The sequence below is a fragment of the Parasteatoda tepidariorum genome, chromosome 1 (genome assembly GCF_043381705.1).
Source record: "Parasteatoda tepidariorum isolate YZ-2023 chromosome 1, CAS_Ptep_4.0, whole genome shotgun sequence".
Lineage (NCBI taxonomy): Eukaryota > Metazoa > Arthropoda > Arachnida > Araneae > Theridiidae > Parasteatoda > Parasteatoda tepidariorum.
This window is the reverse complement of record NC_092204.1, coordinates 62,321,716-62,343,903: the sequence shown is the minus strand read 5'-3', so window position 1 is coordinate 62,343,903 and position 22,188 is coordinate 62,321,716. Positions and strand designations below refer to the sequence as shown.

The 22,188-nt window shown below is 34.1% G+C and overlaps 1 protein-coding gene across 1 annotated transcript; it reads left to right on the top strand.

The window, feature by feature from the left end:
• Positions 1-220: 220 nt before the first annotated feature.
• Positions 221-19,795, top strand: LOC107448277 (aspartic and glutamic acid-rich protein). The gene is made up of 5 exons (XM_016063420.4): positions 221-2,059; positions 12,535-12,856; positions 14,362-14,596; positions 16,394-16,616; positions 18,353-19,795. Exons 1-5 carry the CDS (start codon positions 575-577, stop codon positions 18,665-18,667), a joined length of 2,580 nt encoding a protein of 859 aa, XP_015918906.2. The 5' UTR covers positions 221-574; the 3' UTR covers positions 18,668-19,795.
• The last annotated feature ends 2,393 nt before the right edge of the window (positions 19,796-22,188 follow it).

The following is a 22,188-nucleotide window of genomic DNA, read 5'->3' as shown; positions in this document are numbered from 1 at the left end:
TATGAATTAAGAATACATTACCGTCACGTAATTGCGTTAAATGCCGTAAAAGTTTGACCAAAGAATACCCTTAAATGACGCAATATAAAATACTGCTTGATAGAGATCCAAAGAGTAGTTAGATATGTGAGCTTTCGATTTTCATTTACAGACCTCTATTGTTTCAATAAAAATGCAATAAGATAAGAAGAGATTATCGGGTTCACTGCCATATCAAAGTAAGAGCGTCGTAATTTTTAAAAACTGCACAGGTTGGCATGAAAGATTCCGCTGATTGGTTTGAGATTATTTGTCACCTGCTTCTAACTTGGCGGAGTATATATGGTATTTTCTATTGTTTAAGATTAATTCCATGTTTTAACTTTCATTTGTTTATTTTGAGTCAGGAGAAAAAATTTAGTCAAAGAATAAAATAGAGCGCTTCATCAAACTGTAATCGCAACTGGCTGTGTGTCTTGAACTTCGTGTATGTATTCCAACCGATATAGTCAGTCGTTTCTGAAATGTACTTGACTTAGTAATTGCCTGGTGAATGCGGCAGTCTTAATTTACTACTGTTTTTTTTTAGAATATAATGCCTTTAAAAAAATTATTTAAAAAAAGGCACAGTTTAGAAACTTCTTTAGTTCTAGAAACAAATAAGGAACTAGAAAAACTGAAATCGTCTTTAGACGCTTCTCGAAGAATCGAAACAATAAAATCTCAATCAGAAAGCAACTTAATGGATTCCAATCTTGATACAGATGTTTCAGACCTTCATACTGAATCAGTGTTATTTTCTTCTTCAGCAGCAGAAGATATTTCTAACAAGTATGAGTACATAGAACAGGAAGGTGAGGAGAGTTTAGTTTATGAAAAAGATTCTTACTCTGATATAAGAAGGCAAAGTGCACCTGTAGAATCTCTCGAAAGAACTAAAGTGAAGACAGTAAAATCAGCATCATGCAATGAATCTACATCGCAGCAATCTACATCGGAAATTCCGACGACTAGACGCAGAAAATGTGTTAGCGAAAGCCAGGCCGATGATATAGATTCGAAAAATAAAAATGGCGGCCGGACATTTCAGTTAGATGAAGGTAAATTAGAAGATATGATTGGACGGTGCATCAATCGAATAATTAAAGAATCAATACTAACTGCGGTGAAAAATGTAAATGTGGATGGTATCCGTGAAGAAATCATTGAGAACATTTCTAATCAAAGACATGGTTCCTCAGATGATGGTACAAGTAATGAGGAAAAATACTTTAATGATTTAGATAAATATGTTGAACTTGATGAGTCTAATTTAAATTACAGAAGTGAAGAAAACGAAGAATTAGATAATTCAGCCTATGAGGAGGAAACTGCAATTGTTGCTAACTCTGAGGACAAAAGGACTGAAACTCACAGCTTGGGAGGATATTCAACTGATCTCGAGGAATCTATAAGCTTGCATTCAACAGATATTGATATAAAAGATCAGGCATCTGCTAGTAAAAGTTTTTCAGAAAAAGCAAATAAACATGAAACAATTCCCCCAAACTCTGTTACATCTAATAAAGAAGCAGTGAACGATAGCGAAAAATCAGCATTTTTTACTTCAGAACCTGCAGCAGCAGTTGATCTTGAATCGGAAGCAACTAACGTGGCACATGAAACAAAAATTGTAGAACATTTTCTTAAAAATGATCCAATCAACTCAAGTGTCAAAACTTCAGAACAAGACGATGAAAATGTAAATACTAACAGTGAAAACGAACACAAAATCCAAAGTTCAGCAGATAAAATTGAAATAGCAAAAGAACTAAATTCCGAAAATGACAATAGTGAGAAAATTAATAATTTTTTAAATGATGAATCAAATCTCATGATAGTAGATGATGCGGATTCCTTTCCTTTACCAAAAATAGCATTAGCTCATCGGGATTCAAATGATTCTGTTTTAGATTCTGTAGAAAGCTTACCTCCTCCGGAAACAATTATTGGCGAAGAGAAAAAAACAAACAATTGGAAGGTTGGATACTTACGAGTAAAACTCCCTCATAAAGAAAGAGGGAAAAAAGCACAACTAAAGGTAAATTTCTCTTTTAATTTGCATTTTGTAATTTCATTGAAAGTAAATATGCAATTAGTGATTTAATCATAATTTTTTCATATAGTTAGGTATAAAAACTTTGATGAATAATATTTAACCCATTGATAATGTAATAATAAGTTAATACAGACGGATATTTGGCTAATTTTAATTATACTTGCTACATGAACGAAATAAAATTCTATTTATGAAAATTATACATGTAAAAAAATCTTTCCTCAAGCGTGCTCGTGCTAGTAATTAATTTAATTCTTGGGAGAGTTTATTTTGAGCATCCCAATTGGCTTAATATTTCTCACTATTTAAGTTCGTTAAAGCAAAAAGATCATTCAAATAAAGAAAATTTAGATACGAAACTGGTCCGGATTTTTTGTTGTTTTTTTCTTAGCGACACATTTAAGCAAATCAATTGTTCAGCGTAGACCACCCATCGATGTTGGCGAGGTCATATTACGTCTACAGGTTACCATTGAGGGGATTTAATTATCGACCATGCCAACCTTCATCTATCAAAAGGTAGAATTGATTGAATCAAGTTAGATTGAATCAAGATTGAATCAAGTTAACATGTGTTATATACTAATGAATTGGTATTTAATATTTATAATGGTGGATACGACACACAAATACGATTGTATTCAGGTGAAAACGCATGCAATGGTGTCGCATCATGTTGAAACCATATACGGAAAATGAAAGCGCGAGAAAAGCGGACCATGCATTGGTATGTGTTTTCCCTATGTAGGACTAAAATTATGTCTAGTAAACAGTAAGCTTTAAGGTGACGTAAAAAAGCAATCAATTCAAATTATATACGTCTCACCCAACGTAGGACTACTGTAATTAAAATGATTCTTAAAATGTGTAGTCGCTGTACTGTATATAGTGTTAAATTTTGAACTATACATATCGTGAAGATTCTGCCTATATCCATCGTAATGCTAGTGATTCATACCGCTGTCCATTTTTTATTGCTTAAACATAGTATATATACATCGAATACATCCCACAAAGGTCATTCCTAAATTCACCAAAGGGCTAGTGACGCACTCCCATTTTTACTGTTTAAAAAGTGGTATACTTTAAAGTCCTTTAAAACCGTGTCTAAATCTCCATGTCTAATCTATTAATCTATCTATTATTAATCCATGTCTTATCTTATTGCTAGTGATGCACAGTACTGTCCGATTGCTTAGCGATTAAACATGGTATGATATGTACTATTACACCTCAAATACATCTCATAAGGATCATGCCTTATACCCATCATAGGGATAGTGATATACAGCACTGTCCAACTTAAATGATTGAACCCGTTATGTAATTTTGTATATTAAATGCATCCTAAAGACCCTGCCTGAACTCATCATAGGTCTGAAGATTCAAACCCTTCGTCCAACTTTTCATTGGCCCGGTATTATAGTTGCGGACATTTTACGTAAATCATCTTTACTTACTATTATACAGTACAGTTACTTCATTGTGACTACCATCTGTTTCGACATCCATGTGAAATAATCAATTACAAATGGCAGGTTGCAACCCAATGCAGTGAAGATGTGTTCAAGAGAACTGGAAAATATTGCAACCGTATACGCCAACATCCATCTGTCCGATGGAACATAAAACGTGATTCATCAGAAAAAGAAAACTGCTGTCGTCTCTCAGTGGGCATAATGCAGACACGGAGCGACTCACCCTACTTCCGAAAGGGCATGATCATTTGCTTTCGGGCCAAGGGTGGAAGCATTTCTAAACCGTTCACGTGCCGCCGTGGTGAAAGTATAGCGTGCATGGCAAAATGGTACAAACTAAAATCAGCTACAAGGCAAATGTGGTGCATCGCGAGCCATAGGTAACAGAGGTGAACGATGATTGCGGCGATGCGTCTAGGCAAATAGACGCAACCGTTGAACGTTGGACCTCCCAGATGAATCAAGGGGCGACCAAGAGTTTCTTCTCAACAAATGCTGCTGCGTATGGAACTCTGCAGTAGACACCTTGTAAATGCATCTATGCTGATTGCTTTTTATCTGTGCCGAAGGCTGGAATATCCACTTCAGTACCGCAATTGGAAGCCCACTGAGTGGCAACAGTTTTCTTTTTCAGATGAATCACGTTTTATGCTCCATCGGACAGATGGATGTTGGCGTATACGGTGTGAAACGTCTGAAATCAAACATCCAACAACAACTGCCAAATAGGTCAAAGTTGGAGGAAGGGGTATTATGGTCTGGAGAATGTTTTCGTGGCATTCTCTGGGTGCTCTTATCATTGTGGAAGGCGCGATCAACACATGTTCATCAACACAAGTACGCATCTGTCTTTGCAGACCATGTCCATCCCTACATGTGAATTGTTTTTCCTCAGAATGATGGCATCTGCCAGAAGAACAATGCGACGCGTCATATAACACACAGTGTACGTGCGGTTTGGTTTGAAGAGCATCAAGGTGAGTTTACCATGTTCCTTTGAACACATAACTCACCAAACTTACACCTAATTGAGAATCTGTGGTACCCTTTTGATCGGGTTGTTCGAGCTATGGATCCTCAACCACGTAGTTAGAGCAGCTGGCCACGGCACTGGAGTTGGTATGGCACAGCATCCCAGTGAACACTTTCACGAATTTAAATGACTGTCTTCCTGTACGTCTCGCAGCGGTCCGCTCTATGAAAGGTGGTTATTCTGGCTTCTGACAGGTGGTCACATTCTGACAGGTGGTCTGAACTGTGTATAATAAAATGTTTTACTGGAAAAGATAATTATAAAGATAAATAAAATGAAATAATAACTTTCAAACGAGAAAATTAAATTCAAAGGTAAAATTACCTCCTTACTAGAAAATTCGGAAAAGGGGAAAAACTCACAAAATTTTATTTATTTATTAAACTTACTACTCGTATATAAAATGTTCATTTTTAATAGTTATTTGTAACTTGAATTCCCCCCTCCATGTTTTCCAAAAAGAGCAATGAAAAGAATACTAAATAAGCTACGATTATTATAATTATTTTAAATTCTAACTTACAATAATTAACACATCCTTAAGTGCATCTACAGTGAGTAAAAAAGAAACGGACCACTTTTATACGGACTTAATTTTAAGGGCTCGAGGGGAGATCTCAAATATGTTAACCCTTTGCTTACAACTGATACAATAGAGCCGTGATAGCTCAGGGGATACAGCATTCATCTTCCAATGAGATGAACCGGTTCGAATCCTAGCGATGGCTGGTCGATACGAATTCAGCATCCGGTTTGCACCGACCATAGTGCTGACGTAAAATATCCTCAGTGGTAGACGAATCATGAGTTAGAGTCCCCTTACTGTCAGGCTAACCATGGGAGGTTTTCGTGGTTTCTCTCTCTATGTAACGCAAATGCGGGTAAGTTCCATCGAAAAATCTTCCATTAAAGAAAATTTCTGCAAATACGTGATCAGTGTCTTCTGGATTGGGTTCAAAATTACAAGGCTACGGTGTTGAATATTAGTAGTCGTAAACTCAAAAAATTGGCGGTTATAAAATAAAATGATAAAATTGGTACAATAAGTAGATCAGAATGGCTTTCTAAGTGCCATAATAAGTGTTAATTTATTAATGCAGGTGATATTTTAAATTGGAAATCAGACACAAAAACGCACTTTCTCTGAATAAACATACTTTTATTTTTTTGCGGATTTGGATTTGTGAAAAATATAGGAGATCGATCCAAAATTTTGACCCCTTAATGCTAATTTTATTTTTTGAGTATGCNTTTCCCTATGTAGGACTAAAATTATGTCTAGTAAACAGTAAGCTTTAAGGTGACGTAAAAAAGCAATCAATTCAAATTATATACGTCTCACCCAACGTAGGACTACTGTAATTAAAATGATTCTTAAAATGTGTAGTCGCTGTACTGTATATAGTGTTAAATTTTGAACTATACATATCGTGAAGATTCTGCCTATATCCATCGTAATGCTAGTGATTCATACCGCTGTCCATTTTTTATTGCTTAAACATAGTATATATACATCGAATACATCCCACAAAGGTCATTCCTAAATTCACCAAAGGGCTAGTGACGCACTCCCATTTTTACTGTTTAAAAAGTGGTATACTTTAAAGTCCTTTAAAACCGTGTCTAAATCTCCATGTCTAATCTATTAATCTATCTATTATTAATCCATGTCTTATCTTATTGCTAGTGATGCACAGTACTGTCCGATTGCTTAGCGATTAAACATGGTATGATATGTACTATTACACCTCAAATACATCTCATAAGGATCATGCCTTATACCCATCATAGGGATAGTGATATACAGCACTGTCCAACTTAAATGATTGAACCCGTTATGTAATTTTGTATATTAAATGCATCCTAAAGACCCTGCCTGAACTCATCATAGGTCTGAAGATTCAAACCCTTCGTCCAACTTTTCATTGGCCCGGTATTATAGTTGCGGACATTTTACGTAAATCATCTTCACTTACTATTACACAGTACAGTCACATCATTGTGACCACCATCTGTTTCGTCATCCATGTGAAATAACCAATCACAAAAGGCAGGTTGCAACTAATTGCAGTGAAGTGTGTTCAAGAGAATTGGAACAGATTGCAACCATTGGCGTAATGCAGACGCGGAGTGATTCACCCTACTTCCAAAAGGGCATGATCATTTGCTGTCAGGCCAAGGGTGGAAGCGTTTCCAAAATGCCTAATTTTCTAAGCCGTTCACGTGCCGCCGTGGTAAAAGTATACCGTGCATGGCAAAATGGTACAAACTGAAATCAGCTACGGGGCAAATGTGGTGCATCACGAGCCATAGGTACATTGGGAGGTGAACGATGATTGCGGCGATGCGTCTAGGCAAATAGACATGCAACCGTTGAACGATGGACCTCCCAGATGAATCAAGGGGCGGGCAAGAGTTTCTTCTCAACGACAGTTCAGCAAATGTTGCTGCGTATGGAACTCTGCAGTAGACACCTTGTTAATGCATCTATGCTGATTGCTTTTCATCAGTGCCGAAGCCTGGAATTTGCACTCCAGTACCGCGATTGGCATTGGACGCTCACTGAGTGACGACAGTTTCCTTTTTCCGATGAATCACGTTTTATGCTCCATCGGACAGATCGATGTTGGCTCATAAGGTGTGAAACGTCTGAAATCAAACATCCAACAACAACTGCCAAAAACGTCAAAGTTGGAGGAGGGGATATTATGGTCTGGAGAATATTTTCGTAGCATTCTCTGGATGCTCTCATCATTGTGGAAGGCACGAGGAATCAACACACTGTCTTTGCGGTGCATCTCCACCCCTACATGTGAATCGTTCTTTCTCAGAATGATGGCATCTGCCAGCAAGACAAAACGACGTGTCATATAACTCTCAGAAGAGCATCAGGGTGAGTTTTCCATGTTCCTCTGGCCACATAACTTCCCAAACTTACACCTAATCGAGAATCTGTGGGATCATCTTGATCAGGTTGTTCGCGTCATGGACCTTCAACCACGTACCTAGAGCAGCTGGTCACCGCAATGGAGTTGGCATCGCCCAGCATCCCAACGTACACCTTCACGAATTTAAATTACTGCCTTCCTGCACGTCTCGCAGCGGTCCGTTCTATGAAAGGTGGTTATTTTGGCTTTTGACAGGTGGTCACATTAATGTGACTGAACTGTGCATAATAAAAATTTTTACAGGAAAAGATAATTATATAGATAAATAAAATGAAATAATTACTTAAAATGAGAAAGTTAATTTCAAAGGTAAAATTACTTCCTAACTGAAAAATTCGGAAAAGGGGAAAAACTCACAAAATTTTACTTATTTATTAAACTTACAACTTGTATATAAAATTTTCATTTTTAATAATTATTTGTAATTTGAATTCACCCCTCCATGCCTTCCATAAAGAGCAATGAAAAGAATAGTAAATAAGCTACGATTATTACAATTATTTCAAATTCTAACTTAAAATAATTAACACATCCTTAAGTGCATCTACAGTGCGTAAAAAAGAAACGGGCCGCTTTTATACGTACTCAATTTTAAGGGTTCGAGGGGGTGATCTCAAATATATTAACCCTTTGCTCACAACTGATACAATAGAGCCGTGATATCTCAGGGGATGCAGCGTTCATCTTCCAATGAGGTAAACCGGGTTCGAATCCTAGCGATAGCTGGTCGATACGAATTTCGCATCCGGCTTGCACCGACCACAATGCTGACGTAAAATATCCTCAGTGGTAGACGAATCATGGGTTAGAATCCCCTTACTGTCAGGCTAACCGTGAGAGGTTTTCGTGGTTTCTCTCTCCATGCAACGCAAATGCGGGTTAGTTCCGTCAAAAAGTCTTCCACTAAGGCAAATTTCTCCCAATACGTGATCCAGGAGTTCCCCTGTCCTCTGAATTGGGTTCAAAATTACAAGGCTACGGAGTTGACTACTGGTAGTCACAAACCCAAAAATTGGGTCTGTTTTTCAACTACGGTTGGTTTTAAAATAAAATAAAATCAATCAAGGACATGTGATAATTAAAAACATACGGAATTCGAAAATTGTAGTCGTCGTAGTAGTAAGTCGTAAACTCAAAAAATTAGGTCGGCTGTTCAACGACGGTTATTAAATAAAATTATAAAGCTGGTACAATAAGTAGACCAGAATGGCTTTATCATGCTAAGTGCCGTAAGCAGAGTGTTAATTTATTAATGCAGGTAATATATATAATTGGAAATCAGACACAAAAACGCACTTTCTCTGTATAAACATACTTTTATTTTTTTGCAGATTTGGATTTTTGAACAATATAGGAGATCGATCCAAAATTTGAACCCCTTAATGCTAATTTTATTTTTTGAGTATGCGCCATATCTCCAGAACTTTATAGATGAATGAAAAAATTCTGCACTCAATTATAAAATTCATTTATCCAAATTAAAAAATATTTACTATTTTATCCAGTAATAGTCGGAAAATATTTTGAAAAGGTAATTTATTTTTTTCATTATTTTAAAAAATCTGTTTTTAAATGGCAAAATACAAAATATGAGCGAAATCGGTCGAATAGTTCCTGAGAAATCGACTTCTAGAGAAAAAAAACTTTTTAATTAACTTTGAGATTAATTAATTAGCATAATTGAGGTCACCCTCTCAAACGTTTTAAGTTTGAGTCTAGAAAGCGAAGATCCTGTCATTAGATCAAAGGTTACTCAGGATGTTCCGTTTTTTATTTCGCTCCTATAGAAATACCACCTATCTACTACACCTACAAAAATACCTTTATCTTTCTGGAAATTTTTAAATCTTTCAAATTGTTTGAAAGTTACATAATTCTTGTTCGCTTAAGATGTGGTATCTAAGCTGCAATTATTTACAAATTTTTACATTTCCATATATTTATAAACTATAATATAAGAACGAAAAATAGTTTTCAAATAAAAAATATCTTAAATAAATAAGTTTACTAGATTTTGTTTTGTTATAAACTAAAAAAAAAATGGATTCCATCGGTGATAAAAATGAAAGCATCTTTTGTTTAATACTGATAAATCTAATTTAGTATGAATTCAGATAACAAAGTACAAGTGTTATGATTAAAAAAAAGAATACAAGGTTGCAGGTAGAAAAACTAGTAATTTCCAATTATTATCTCAATGCTCGTCATTGAAGTTTGCTTTGACTGATAAAACCATAAAAAAATTTGTCATGGTTTTTAATTCTTGCTCAATTTAGATAAATGAAAATTACACGATTAATTACGTATAGATTGAATCACGTGAATATAAGTTTCTACAGCTTATATTGATATGTAAGAAATTAATGAAAAATTACAATGGTTTCATTATAATCATGTACGTACATTAAATAATGAAAAATATATAAATAAATACTGCAATAATAAGTGTAATTTATAACTTTTGTGACCGCATTATATGAATTTTATATATTCTAAAATCGGAATCCTAATGGTTCGAAAGGCACACTTTAAATATGCTATTAACTTTCACGGGAAAATTTTTGTCCCTGTAATATTATGTGAAAATAATTTTGGGACAGAGATTGATTTATGGAAAAATATTAGTTTAACTTTTTACCTAAAATTAATCTGATTTTTAAACCATTTTTTCTACAGGAAGGTCAGCCGAATTTTCAAAAGTGTATTTACTGTAAAGAATTGTCCAGATAAATAACCGCATTTCTAAATAATTTTATCATGAAATATCGAATGAATCATGTTGAATGAACTGCATTAGCCGTGGTGGTTGAGAGAATAGAGCATTCGCCTTCCAAAGGGGTGAACCGGGTTCGAATCCCAGCGATGGCTAGTCGATACGAATTCCGCACCTGGCTTGCACCGACCACAGTGGTGACGTAAAATATTCTCGGTGGTAGACCGATCATAGGTTAGAGTCTCATTGCAATCAGGCTAACCGTGGGAGGTTTTCATGCTTTTCCTCTCCATTTAACGCAAATATGTGGGTTAATTCCATCAAAAAGTCCCCCAGGAAGGCAAATTCGCCACAATACGTGATCCAGGAAATTCTCTTGTCTTATAGATTGGGTTCTGGGCTACGGAGTTCAACATTGGTAGTCGTAAATCCCAAATTGGGTCGGCTGTTCAATGACGATTATAAAATGATCCACGTTTGAAGTGGTTTGATCAAGCTTGTGGATCACTTGTTTTTCTTTAGCCAAGCGATATTACCTATGGCTATTTTTCACTCGGGTGTGATTCTTGGCTCCAACTCAGTGTTGTTTTGAGAATTTGTCTGTTTTGTCTTCCTTTTTCTCTTCCGTTTGTTTCAAAAAAAAAAAAATGATTTTCCATTAATTATTGTTAATTCAGGAAACAAGTTTTAAAGGAAATGAAAGATTCCATTGTTATTGCGTATTTTATTTTGTGAAACAAAAATAAAAATAAAAAAAAAGAAGAAGAAGAAAAACGTAAAAAATATAATAATAATTTTATAAATGATATCGATTTCAGTCAATATTTTTTTCTCCTTGTTCTTTCCTTCTTTCTTTTTCATATTTTTTCTTTTTCATTCTTTTTCTTAATATCAAGGTTTTTATAGTTCTGTATTTTTAATGGAGCACTACAATAAAAAAAATGTTCATGGATTTAATTAGATATAAAACTGATTTATAAATTAAGTTCTGAAAATTAAAATGTTCTTACACAATAACTTACTAATTAATGAAACATAATGGATGCAAACAATTTTGTACCCAAATTAACACATTAAGCAATAAATACAAAAAAAGGTTAAACTAAATTAATTTTTGTTACAGAAAGTTATGTATACACAGCATACTGTTTTCAAATTGTAAAAACTGAGAAAAAATTTATAATTTTAAAACAAATTATGAAAGAAAAAATGAGTTCGCCTCAATAAACTTTATGAGAAGATATATTAAAAATGATAAAAATCACAATTTCCTTATCACTAGATAATTTTTTTATTAGCAGTGGAATAGTTTTTTGAAATTGTGATCGATTTTCATAAATATGCTAAAACATCCTTTCTTTCTTTTCTTTTCTTTTTTTGTAAAATCATAATAGCGACATAAGACGCTTTTTTTAAAATTTTAAATGAAACATGTAAGAAATGGCAGTGCAACTTTATAAGAATAGTTCTTATTTAATTGTGAAGTCGAAACGAAACGTTCAATAAGATTGAAAGTAAAATTATTTGAATAAATTTTTACCAAACCAGAATAAATATGATAAGCTCATCTAAAGAATTTTTTGATCAAATTAACCTTAAATTTTTTCTATTAATCGAGTTTAGCATTTGTTTATAATTGAACTCTATACAGTTATTGATTATTATTATTTTCGTTTAATTTTCTAGGAGAAAACATTTTAATTAGTAAGTTCATCTTACATGAACAATTCCTCGATTTCAGATTTAATGACGTGAAAAATCTAAACTTATTTATTAAAAAAAAATAAAATAAAAAAAATTAAAAAAACAGTTGATGTTTCTTTATTTAAATGTGGAAGGAAACGCTCTCAGCAAAAAACATCTGTCATGCTCAACAGAAAACAATTTTAACAGTGGAAACACTGCAGCTGGTAATTTTGAGTTAATTTTGAAACCGGAAGGCAGTCATAGTAATGAAAAATGTTGAGTGACTTATGACTTAGCAGTTATATTAAATGTGTAGCTTTTTATAGTTAGTTTCTTTTAATATTAAATGAGTAGTTAAAGTTTTTTTTACCGAGAACGAACGAATCAAAGTTTGTTGTCTTTAGAGAATCCACGGGGGGGGGGGGGGGCGATNCATTCATATAGGTGACGATTCTGGAGCAACAGAAAATACGTAATTTTGTTAGTACAACTATTGTCCCAAGGGATAACTAAGAAATTGATAGCTGAACAGAATCATGAATACAATTTAAGATATTAGTTTTATTGTTTGCTTTAGTTTATACCATTTAACATTCTAGGCTTGGAAGAAGCGTTGTGTTTCCATCCAGACAGATGAATTTGTGAATGACCCTAAGAATCCTTGTCTGATGCTGAGTCTGTATAGTGCAGAGAGTGGAACAGCAAGAAAACACGGGGCTACCTTCTGGAAGTCCATATCCTGCCACAAGGCTGCTGTGTATCGAAGTACCTCCCGTTCACACAAATACGCTTTCACTCTTTCCGACGATAACAAAGTCATCATTCATTTAGCTGCAGATAGTGAGACAAGCAGTCAAGAGTGGATGGCAGCCATCAGATCAATCCTGTGGCCACCCAGTCCTGTTCTGCAACTGGAAAAAAGTTAGTTTTACTTGTAGTCAGGGCCGGATTAACCTGTGGGCACACTAGGCACGTGCCTAGGGCCTACGAAAAACTTGGGAGAAAAAAATTTGTTGACAAGAATAATTTAGCTTTAAAAACAACAAGTGTATTCTGCACAAAAGTATGAAGATACATTGCAGATAAAGTTCGATAAACAAATTTGTAAATTAAAATCCATATTAATAAAAATGTTAAAAAAAATATGCAAGAAAATTTTAGCATATATTTTGAAAAGAGGGGAGGGCCCAAAAACGGCTATGCCTAGGGCCTACAAAAGGTATAATCCGGCTCTGCTTGTAGTACTAAAATTTGTCATCCCTCTCCCCGAATGCAGTTTGCCGGGAATGGATAGGAGGGAAGAGAAATTGAAACATTGTTTGCATGTTCTGTTTCTGTCAAATATGGAGGATAATTCTAGGAAAGGTTTAAATTGTATAACTTAATATAAATTCGGAAATTTTCACCTAACCATCAAACACACTTGGCATTCCTTTAATAACCACCATAATGATAGATTTCCCGTTAAGAATGAAATAAAAGAACAATACACATTTTTAGGATTTCAAATTACTATATAAACTGGGATAATATACCAGTGCAATCGAAAGACTGTGAATCACTACTGATGAGCCCCCAAAACTGCGAATTCTGTTTAGTTGACGGAGAAAACAAGGAGAAGTTGAACAGTGTTTAGTAAAAACCGAAACAAGATTCATAATGAAATTAAACTTTTTTTTCCAGTGCCTATCTAGAGTTTTTTTTTCTTCGCTTAAATATTTATAATCTGTATACTGTGTTTACTTCAGTTTCCACCAATGATCAAAAATAACTAAACAATCTATTAATTATCAAATTAACTGGAATATTAACTGCCCCCACCTTACAAAGGTATAGTTTCAGAAGAATATCGAAGAAACGAAGATATTGTTCCAAAGCATTTTATTGATTGAACTTTTCTTAATAGCTTCTTATTAACGTAAAGTTTTTTCTCGTGATTGGGGACAGTTATATTTTCATCCATCCTGTGCTTTAAAATTGTATGAATGCTTTTTTTTGTTAATATAGAAAGGCGAATTTCAGAAAACTAAAGGGATTGAGAGCATATTAAATTCTGATAAATGTAAATATCAACTGATTTTAAAGCGAAATATATTAATTTTAAACTCCTTTTTTCTAAATCTTGCACAGGTAATTAATTAATATTATTAGTCATTCATTGATATGAGTAATTCAGATTAAAAATAATGAAAAGAACCCTTGTTAAGGATGTTTTCCAGATGATACGTGAGAAATAAACCGTAATAATAAACCGTGATAATTAACCATAAAGTGTGTAAATCGCTGCTTTCTAGTTGGCAGGTTTTATATTAAAAAAATCTCATTCAAAACTAGAAATAGTAAAATACTTTCTTGCTCTTCCATAATTGTACTCTCAACATTTGCTGTGAATAATTGCTATATTTTTTTTTGCTTTTTGTTTTTAGTGCTGTATGGAAAACAGTTTGAAATCTCAATAGTTGACAACGAATTTTCATTTCGAGCTGGATTGTTAGGAATGTACGGCTATTTGACAATCACGGGGAAAAAACTAATTCTTGTCCATTCACAACAAGGATATGTTATCCAGGAATGGTACTTGAACACGGTGGATAAATTTGAATTGATATCTCAGCCCAAAATAGAAGACGCTCACAAAGTACTGTGTATGACAACTTGTAGGTAGGTACAGAAAATATTTTGTATTTTTATTGAATATATGGCTCTTGTAAAAAGCTATTATATGCAGCTGGACATCTGCAACAAAATCTTTTCACCTGGAAGTTATAAAATCAGATACAGATTTCATCGGTAGGGCGAGAAAACTAAAAGTTTGCTTGTTTCTTTTGTATTTGCGTAGCAGCTGCATAATGGGCTATTATATAACAGTTGTTGAACAGCCGACCCAATTTTTGGGTTTACGACTACTGATGTTCAGCTCCGTAGCCTTATAATTTTGAACCCAATCCAGAAGACAAGGGAACTCCTGAATCAAGTATTGGGAGAAATTTGTCTTCTTGGAGGACTTTTTGCGTTACATGGAGAGGAAAATCACGAAAATATCCCACGGCTAGCCAGACGGCAAAGGGCTCTAATCCATGATCAGTCTACCACTGAGGATATTTTACATCAGCGCTATGTTCGATGCAAGCCGGATGCGGAATTCGTATCGACAGGGATTGGAACCCGGTTCACCTTATTTGGAAGGTGAACGCTCTATCCCCTGAGCCATCACGGCTCATAATGGGCTATTAACCAAAATCTAAGAAACTTGGAGCCGTGTAGCTCAGGGGAGGGAGCACTCGCCTCCCAACTAGGTTACCCAGGTTCGAATCTCAGCGATGGCTTTTCGATGTGAATTTTGCACCTGGCTCACACCGACCGCAGTGCTGACGTAAAATATCCTCAGTGGTTGGTGTATCACGGTTTAGAGTGCCCTTACCGTCAAGCTAACCACTAGAGGATTTCGTTGTTTTCCTCACCATGTAACACAAATGCGGGTTAGTTCCATCAAAAAGTCCTCAAAGGCAAATTTTCCTCATTACTTAATCCAGGACTTCCCTTGTCTTATGTATGTTCAAAATTACAAGGTTATGGAATTGAACCGTAACTGGAAATCGGGTCGGCTGTTTAACGACGGTTATAAAATTAAATAAAATTTAAGAAATATCCCTGAGATATATTCAAAGACATGCCATCACAGTTTCGATCTTTTGCGGAGGGGAAGGCTCCCCGCTTTGGGAGCCCGATGAACTGCGCTTAAAGTCGAGCACTTTACGGTAGAACAGTTTAACGAGGATTGATGCTGCGCTCCCTTCACAAGCTGATTAAAGTGTTCACTCATTCGATCACTGACCACAGCCATTGACTTTGGTCTTATGTGTCTTACGATCAGTCCACTGTAGGACCGTGAACCTTTTCACCTTTTGAAATTATGAAAGAAGTTGCTTTTTCAGTTCGAGAAAGTAGGTTTAAAATGTTTTATGGGCAGGACAAGTGTTTACCTCACTGTTACATCACTTACTTTTTACTATTTTTAAATATCTTTTATATACTTTATATGCAGAGTGTGCAAATATATATTCCGAGCAAAGATGAGGCCTTTATGAGAGAAATACTTAGCTATTGGTATTAAGCTCAGTTAACAGGTAATTTAGTTACGGCACAAAATGAAGATTTGAACAGTTTTCCATTACTGTTTCGTCCTTTTGCTAACCAGCATCCAGCATAAACTTAGGCTGATCCTTACATACTACATTTTTTGTTTTTACCTAATTGTGTATATTCTTATACGTATACTTACTGTAGTTGTAAATAATTTCGTAATCCAAAAATGTTTCTATTATTAATTTTATAATGAAGAAAAAGGAAGATAAAAAAATTCCCTTATTTTAATCTTGAATATTACTTTGACGCTTTAAAGACTATGAAATGAATAATTTTTTTATGAAATAATTGATTTTTAATTTTTGGTTTCAGTGATAGTTCTACAGGTAAAGGTGAAATATTGATGTACTGTCCAGAGGCAGTTGCCATGCTTCAGTCCATTGCGTCAACAATTCATCAGATTTTGACTGTGCACATCGAACAAAAAGGTGGTAAATATGATAAGGAGTTAGCAGAAATAGCAGGCTGGTTAATTCCAGCCACTTCACAAGATGGAGAAGGTCCTGAAGATTATTACAAAGTTCCACCAAGACAGGTAACAAATCAAACTATTCTAATGTTTCCTTTACAATTTTTTTTTCCTGAGTTCAGAACCTGCGAAAGTTTAGAACTTTCTTTCTCTCTGTACCTTTTATATAGAATGTCTTATGAGTATTGAAATGGTAAAATATCTCCAAAAAAATACGCATGTGATCAAAAATTTTTTTTTCCAATGCCCACCAGGGGAATGACCTTTTGTCAATATAGGCATCTGATCGGTAGATATGTTGGTCACTCTTTCAGGGGCCCCATATTAGGTGGGTCAACGTTGCTCCCACATTAAGGACAGTTAGTACAGTGAATGAAAGAACATCCATGCCTTGCCCGGAATTCGAACCCAGAACCTTTCTGATGCAAGGCCAGTTCCTTGACCCTTACACAGTGCGATTGGCAAAAAATCTAAAAATGCATAGGTACAATATTTTTTTAAAGATGCAAACAATGGTACCAAACTTGCACTTCTACCTAATCCAGTGATTAACCTCATTTTTTTTTATTGCAAGTTTGGATTTTTTACAAAAAGTAACCCATTTTGACCTGTAGGGTTTTGCATTATGATTCAATGATGGCGCGGAATTTCCGAAGTGAAAGGAGGGTACACATTGTTTAAAATGAAGATATCTTGAAAAATGAGTGCATGATCGAAAAAAAAATTGATATTTGATATTTTCAGAAAATCCGTCTATTGGTAGCAAACTCGACCAGTGCCCTAGCTTCTGAGTATGAGGTGATTCCCGAGTGGCAGATCCGAGTTTAGGGGTTTAGTTTGGTGCCATAGAATGCGTTTTTTGAAATATATTTTTTAATACATGTATTTTAAAATTTTTGAACCAAATTTTTCGGACATCTTAAATATTACTTTGTATGGTAGGAAAGCAACTAGTTTCATTGATGAAAAATTATAATCAGAATTGTATCTTCAAATTTGAGGACTCGTTGCAGAGTTGAATAAATGAATGACGACATTTTAAATGAAATGACTAAATTTTTAATATATTTATTCAAAATGTATTTTTGTGTATATTACTATATAGCCACATACTCAGCTTTATCTAAGAAAAGATCTCGGAATTTTTCTTTTTTGTCCGTGCATTTAATTTTGATAACGCTGAACTGTGACCATTAATTAACTTTTTTTCACGTGATTTATCTACGTAGTAAGTACACACTTAAGTATGTAATGTTTTACCTTTTGTGTAACTGCATTTGCTGCTATGATTATACAAGGGATACCCATGCATTATAAAGTGACTATGTGCGGTAAGATGAGACCACTTACTTCGTCACCAGGTTGAATACTGCAAATTAGTGTTTTTTTCTTACCAAGTTGTAGAGTATCATCGCGTGGAAGAAAAATCTTGAAACGTGCAAATGTTTGTTCGTGATTTCCAACGCTATGATTTTACGAACGATGTTAGAAAAAAAATGGTTATCACGAGATACTTTCATTTTGGAAATAAAAGGCAAATGGATGACTGAACACCGAAAGTAAACTTTATAGCTTTTTATTTTAAATAAATAGTTTTTATTATCTATTTTTATAGACTGAACATCGAAATTAAACCAAATAAAAATTATGTAGTTTTTTTCCCAATTTAAATCGTTTCGTCTCGTCACAGGGTAGAAAATCGCAAATATTATCTATATATATTAAACTATCTAAATTAATGGATATTATTATAAATAAAAGCCTGTAGAAAATTTAATATTTGACCTTATTTATTTTTTTAGGTCAAAAGCCTCTTAGACATACCTAATTTCATCTTTAACCAACCTTTAATTCCTTCAACAACAGTTTCTTACTGCTCAGATGAGAGCATAGAATCGAAATCCTTCGAAACTGCAAAAACCAATGTTACAAGAGCATCACAGGATTCAGGAATATCATCCGGAAATACTTCTGAAGATGTACTTAACTGCAGTTCAGCTTCCTTTTTAGTGGGTGGAGGACAATTCCCAGGAAAATCATCGGACAGCGAATTATCAGATTCGTATACACCCCCACGTTCGCCAATTTCGGGAAAGAGAAGAGCTCTGCAACATTGAGGTCCCATGATTAATAACAATAACATTGCCATTAGGCATCGACTGCCGTTATTTTTGGAAAACAGACTATGTAAAGAAAATTAGTTGTACATATATTATAAAGTTTTAATGTTCATATAATGCACGCACTCATTCACAATGTTCTTTTAGAATTGGCTTATGATTGCCAAAATTAAGCCTAGAAGTTTGTGTTAAAGCTGAAAATGTGTTATTATGAGCATTGAAGAAATTAAATATTTATGTGTAAACACGGAATGTTCCATTGCACTTTGCAAATAAAACGCAATCAAAAAGTTTTCGTTTCGAGCACCATTGCAGTGTATGTGCAAATGAGCATGTCGTCGTAGAAGGTGTGAGAGCATCAATTTCTAGGCATGGAATTGTGGCATTGAAATATCCGGGGAAAATGCTGAAGCGTTAGCGATAATCGTGTATTAACTAAATGAGTCCAAACAGGATCATCGTGTTTTTTTTTCTTTCATTCTTTCTTTATTGCCAGTTGAAAATTGGTTAATAATCATCAAGCAATGAATAATATCTCCTCCAATGGGATACAGAATTGCGAATTGACAAAGAGATTACGACGTGCAGTTAAAGTAAAGCGTCAGAGAAAACTGCAAAATAAGATGATTCTTCATAATGCACGTCCCAATATCGCATAAGCTGAAACACTGAAGTCGCACATACTAATGCAGGAGATACGCCGTCACCCACCCTACATTCCTGATCTCTCTTCACGAGATTACCACCTCAGCAGACTCTTAAGAAATGTCTTGAAAAAGAAATATTGCAGGCAGTTTAAAACTTCTTCAAGCAGCACAAAAGGAAGTTCCATGACACGTGTCTATACATGCAGCTAAAGAGGTGGAATGATTGCTGAAATGCTTAGGATTATTTTGCATGGCTGGCTCAACTAATATGAACTGCTCACAGATTGAATCGAGACTTTTGAAACATTTTGATTACTCCTTATATGTTTGTTAAAATAGTGTCTTATATATGCTATCTTGGGAGAGACTCAGAACATTTTTATTTTTAACTTAGTGCTCCTATTTTATACCTATGATTTATAAGAGTTTTGTAATTATTCATTGATGTTGTTAAGATTTATAAAAACAACTACTTATATATCTTGTGTGAGTAATTGTTTTTCAGCTGACACAGAAATACATCGATATATATATATATATATATATATCGATTTAAAAACTGTAGCGTCGATCTTTTAAATTTATGATAAGAAGATTAAAATAGCCNTATATATGATAAAAATACAAGGAAAACAAGGGAAAAAATATTTCTTTAAAAAATAACGAATAAAATTTTAAAAAAACCAAACAGGAAAACAAAACAGCGAAAATATATAGTATTCTCATCGGCTCATCCGATTATATCTGCAAAATAGTTTTTTCTAATATTGTGTTAATATAACCAAAGCAAATTGTATCAATATAATATAGTGATGAGCATTAAAAAAACGAAGAAGAAAGATAGAAATCGATTCGAAAATAAAACATATCAAGCAGAAACATCCTTAACAGAGTAGAATATTCCTTGTAAGTGTTGGAGTTGGATAAGTGTTTAGATCATGTACCTCACTCAACAATGGAAATCAAATATTCTATAACATTTCTTTGACCTTATTAAAGCCTATATAACTAATATACCTGCATCTAACTTAATAAGGGAATTTCGACTTACGGATGGGATGATGATCTGTAAGTTGCTAAGGGCCAAAGTTTACCGAAAAGAAACGGAACAAAAACTTCCTCGTCAAATTAAAGTCGAGTCCGTGACAAAATGTACTTATTTAGCGGAATCGCAACAATATTGGAAAATCATCTGTTTTCTTGTTTTTAAAATTAATCTTGCCTATTTAAAAGTACATGTTATATGCAAAAAAAAAGGGCCATTAAATACTTATGCATTTTGGAAAATAATTAGAATTTGAAAACTATGATATCTGCTCTTGGCATTTTTATCAAATAAACAGTTATTTTTTAGCTGATAATACGCAAGTTTTTTTGCTTAAAAATTATTTCTAGTTACAAATTTTGGTAACGAGCTTAAAATACGGTTATATTTTCATGTTTAAAGAACTGAACCAGTTAACAATTCGAGCAGCTTAGACATAGTTTTTTGCCTGTGATTTGAAGGGGGAAAATGTGACTAGATACTGTTACTGTGGGAACAAAGAAACTTCTTCAACTGCTTACCAGCTATCTAATTTTTAATTATAGCGACATTCTACCATCGTTTAAACAAAAATAAAGTTGAACATAGCATATTGACAATAGAAAGAAAATAACAATAATCAAACAGCAAGCGCAAACAACCAACACAAAGCAGGAAAGACAGATTTGAGAGTTATTTCGCTATTAGTGGCCTTCCTTTGTATTTGTAACCCCGACTTTTCCCAATTTTGAGTAAGCAATTAAGTTATTACCGAAACATTTTCAAAAATAACGAACATTCAACTTTATTATTTATCTATATTTAAACAAAAATTTATTCTCACGCACCAATATAAAATCCTATCCCATCTGCAAGTACTGTCCTCATTTGAAACTAACTCCAGACTATGTTTTTGACTGCCAGGCCATTATCGGCTCCCTTTTTCAACTTGGAGCACCCCCATCGAAATTCTCCATAGCCACCGATCTCCAAAACTTGCAAATCTTGTTATCAAGTCTTTTGGAGGACTCTAATCTTTGCACTAGCACTGTATGCATAGACAGGACAACAACAATAAACAAAAATTTTACCAGTTTGATAATCATTCTTTTAAAAAACAGTTCCTTCTCAGGGAAAAAAAAAGAAAAATAGAACAAATGTTTTGTTATTAGGATTCATTTTTCCGAAAGTTGTTAGCTCTGCCACCAATAATATATTCATAATATGAATACTTAGATTTGGATCTGTTGGGAACGCTATACCTTGGGAAAAACTTTTCATCGCAAATTCTGTTTCACCACCAGAACTGATTTAAAAAATAGAGAAAGTGACTTTAGGCAAACTTAGAGTAAGTCACGCTGAAAAAAAATTCTGTTTCAATTGCTGAAAAAAAAATTAAAAATCAAAATGTAACTTAATTATTGAATATAAATTAATGAGAAATAATTACAGTATAGTCTATGAATCGATACAGATAGTAACACTTATTTAAATTCAGTTATCTTGAATGAAATCCTTCCTAAAGTTTATTTCAACATTGATCAAGATAATTTTTTCATATGCATATTTGGAGCGTGAATATACCGAAATAGATACTTTTAACGATATTTACATTAAAGATGACCAGTGCATCTAATAGATAGGCAACTACTGATTAGATAATTCTAAGATATTTTAATAATACATTTCTTATGAAAATCAACTATTAATGGCAGTTACGTCTTTCATTTCATTTCATCCATAACATTATTGATTTAGATAGCGATTTGCTATCTAAAATTTATCCCCCCCGCACTGTAAATATGTTTAGAAAAGTTGTTATCAGATCTCGCAACATTGTTAAGAGC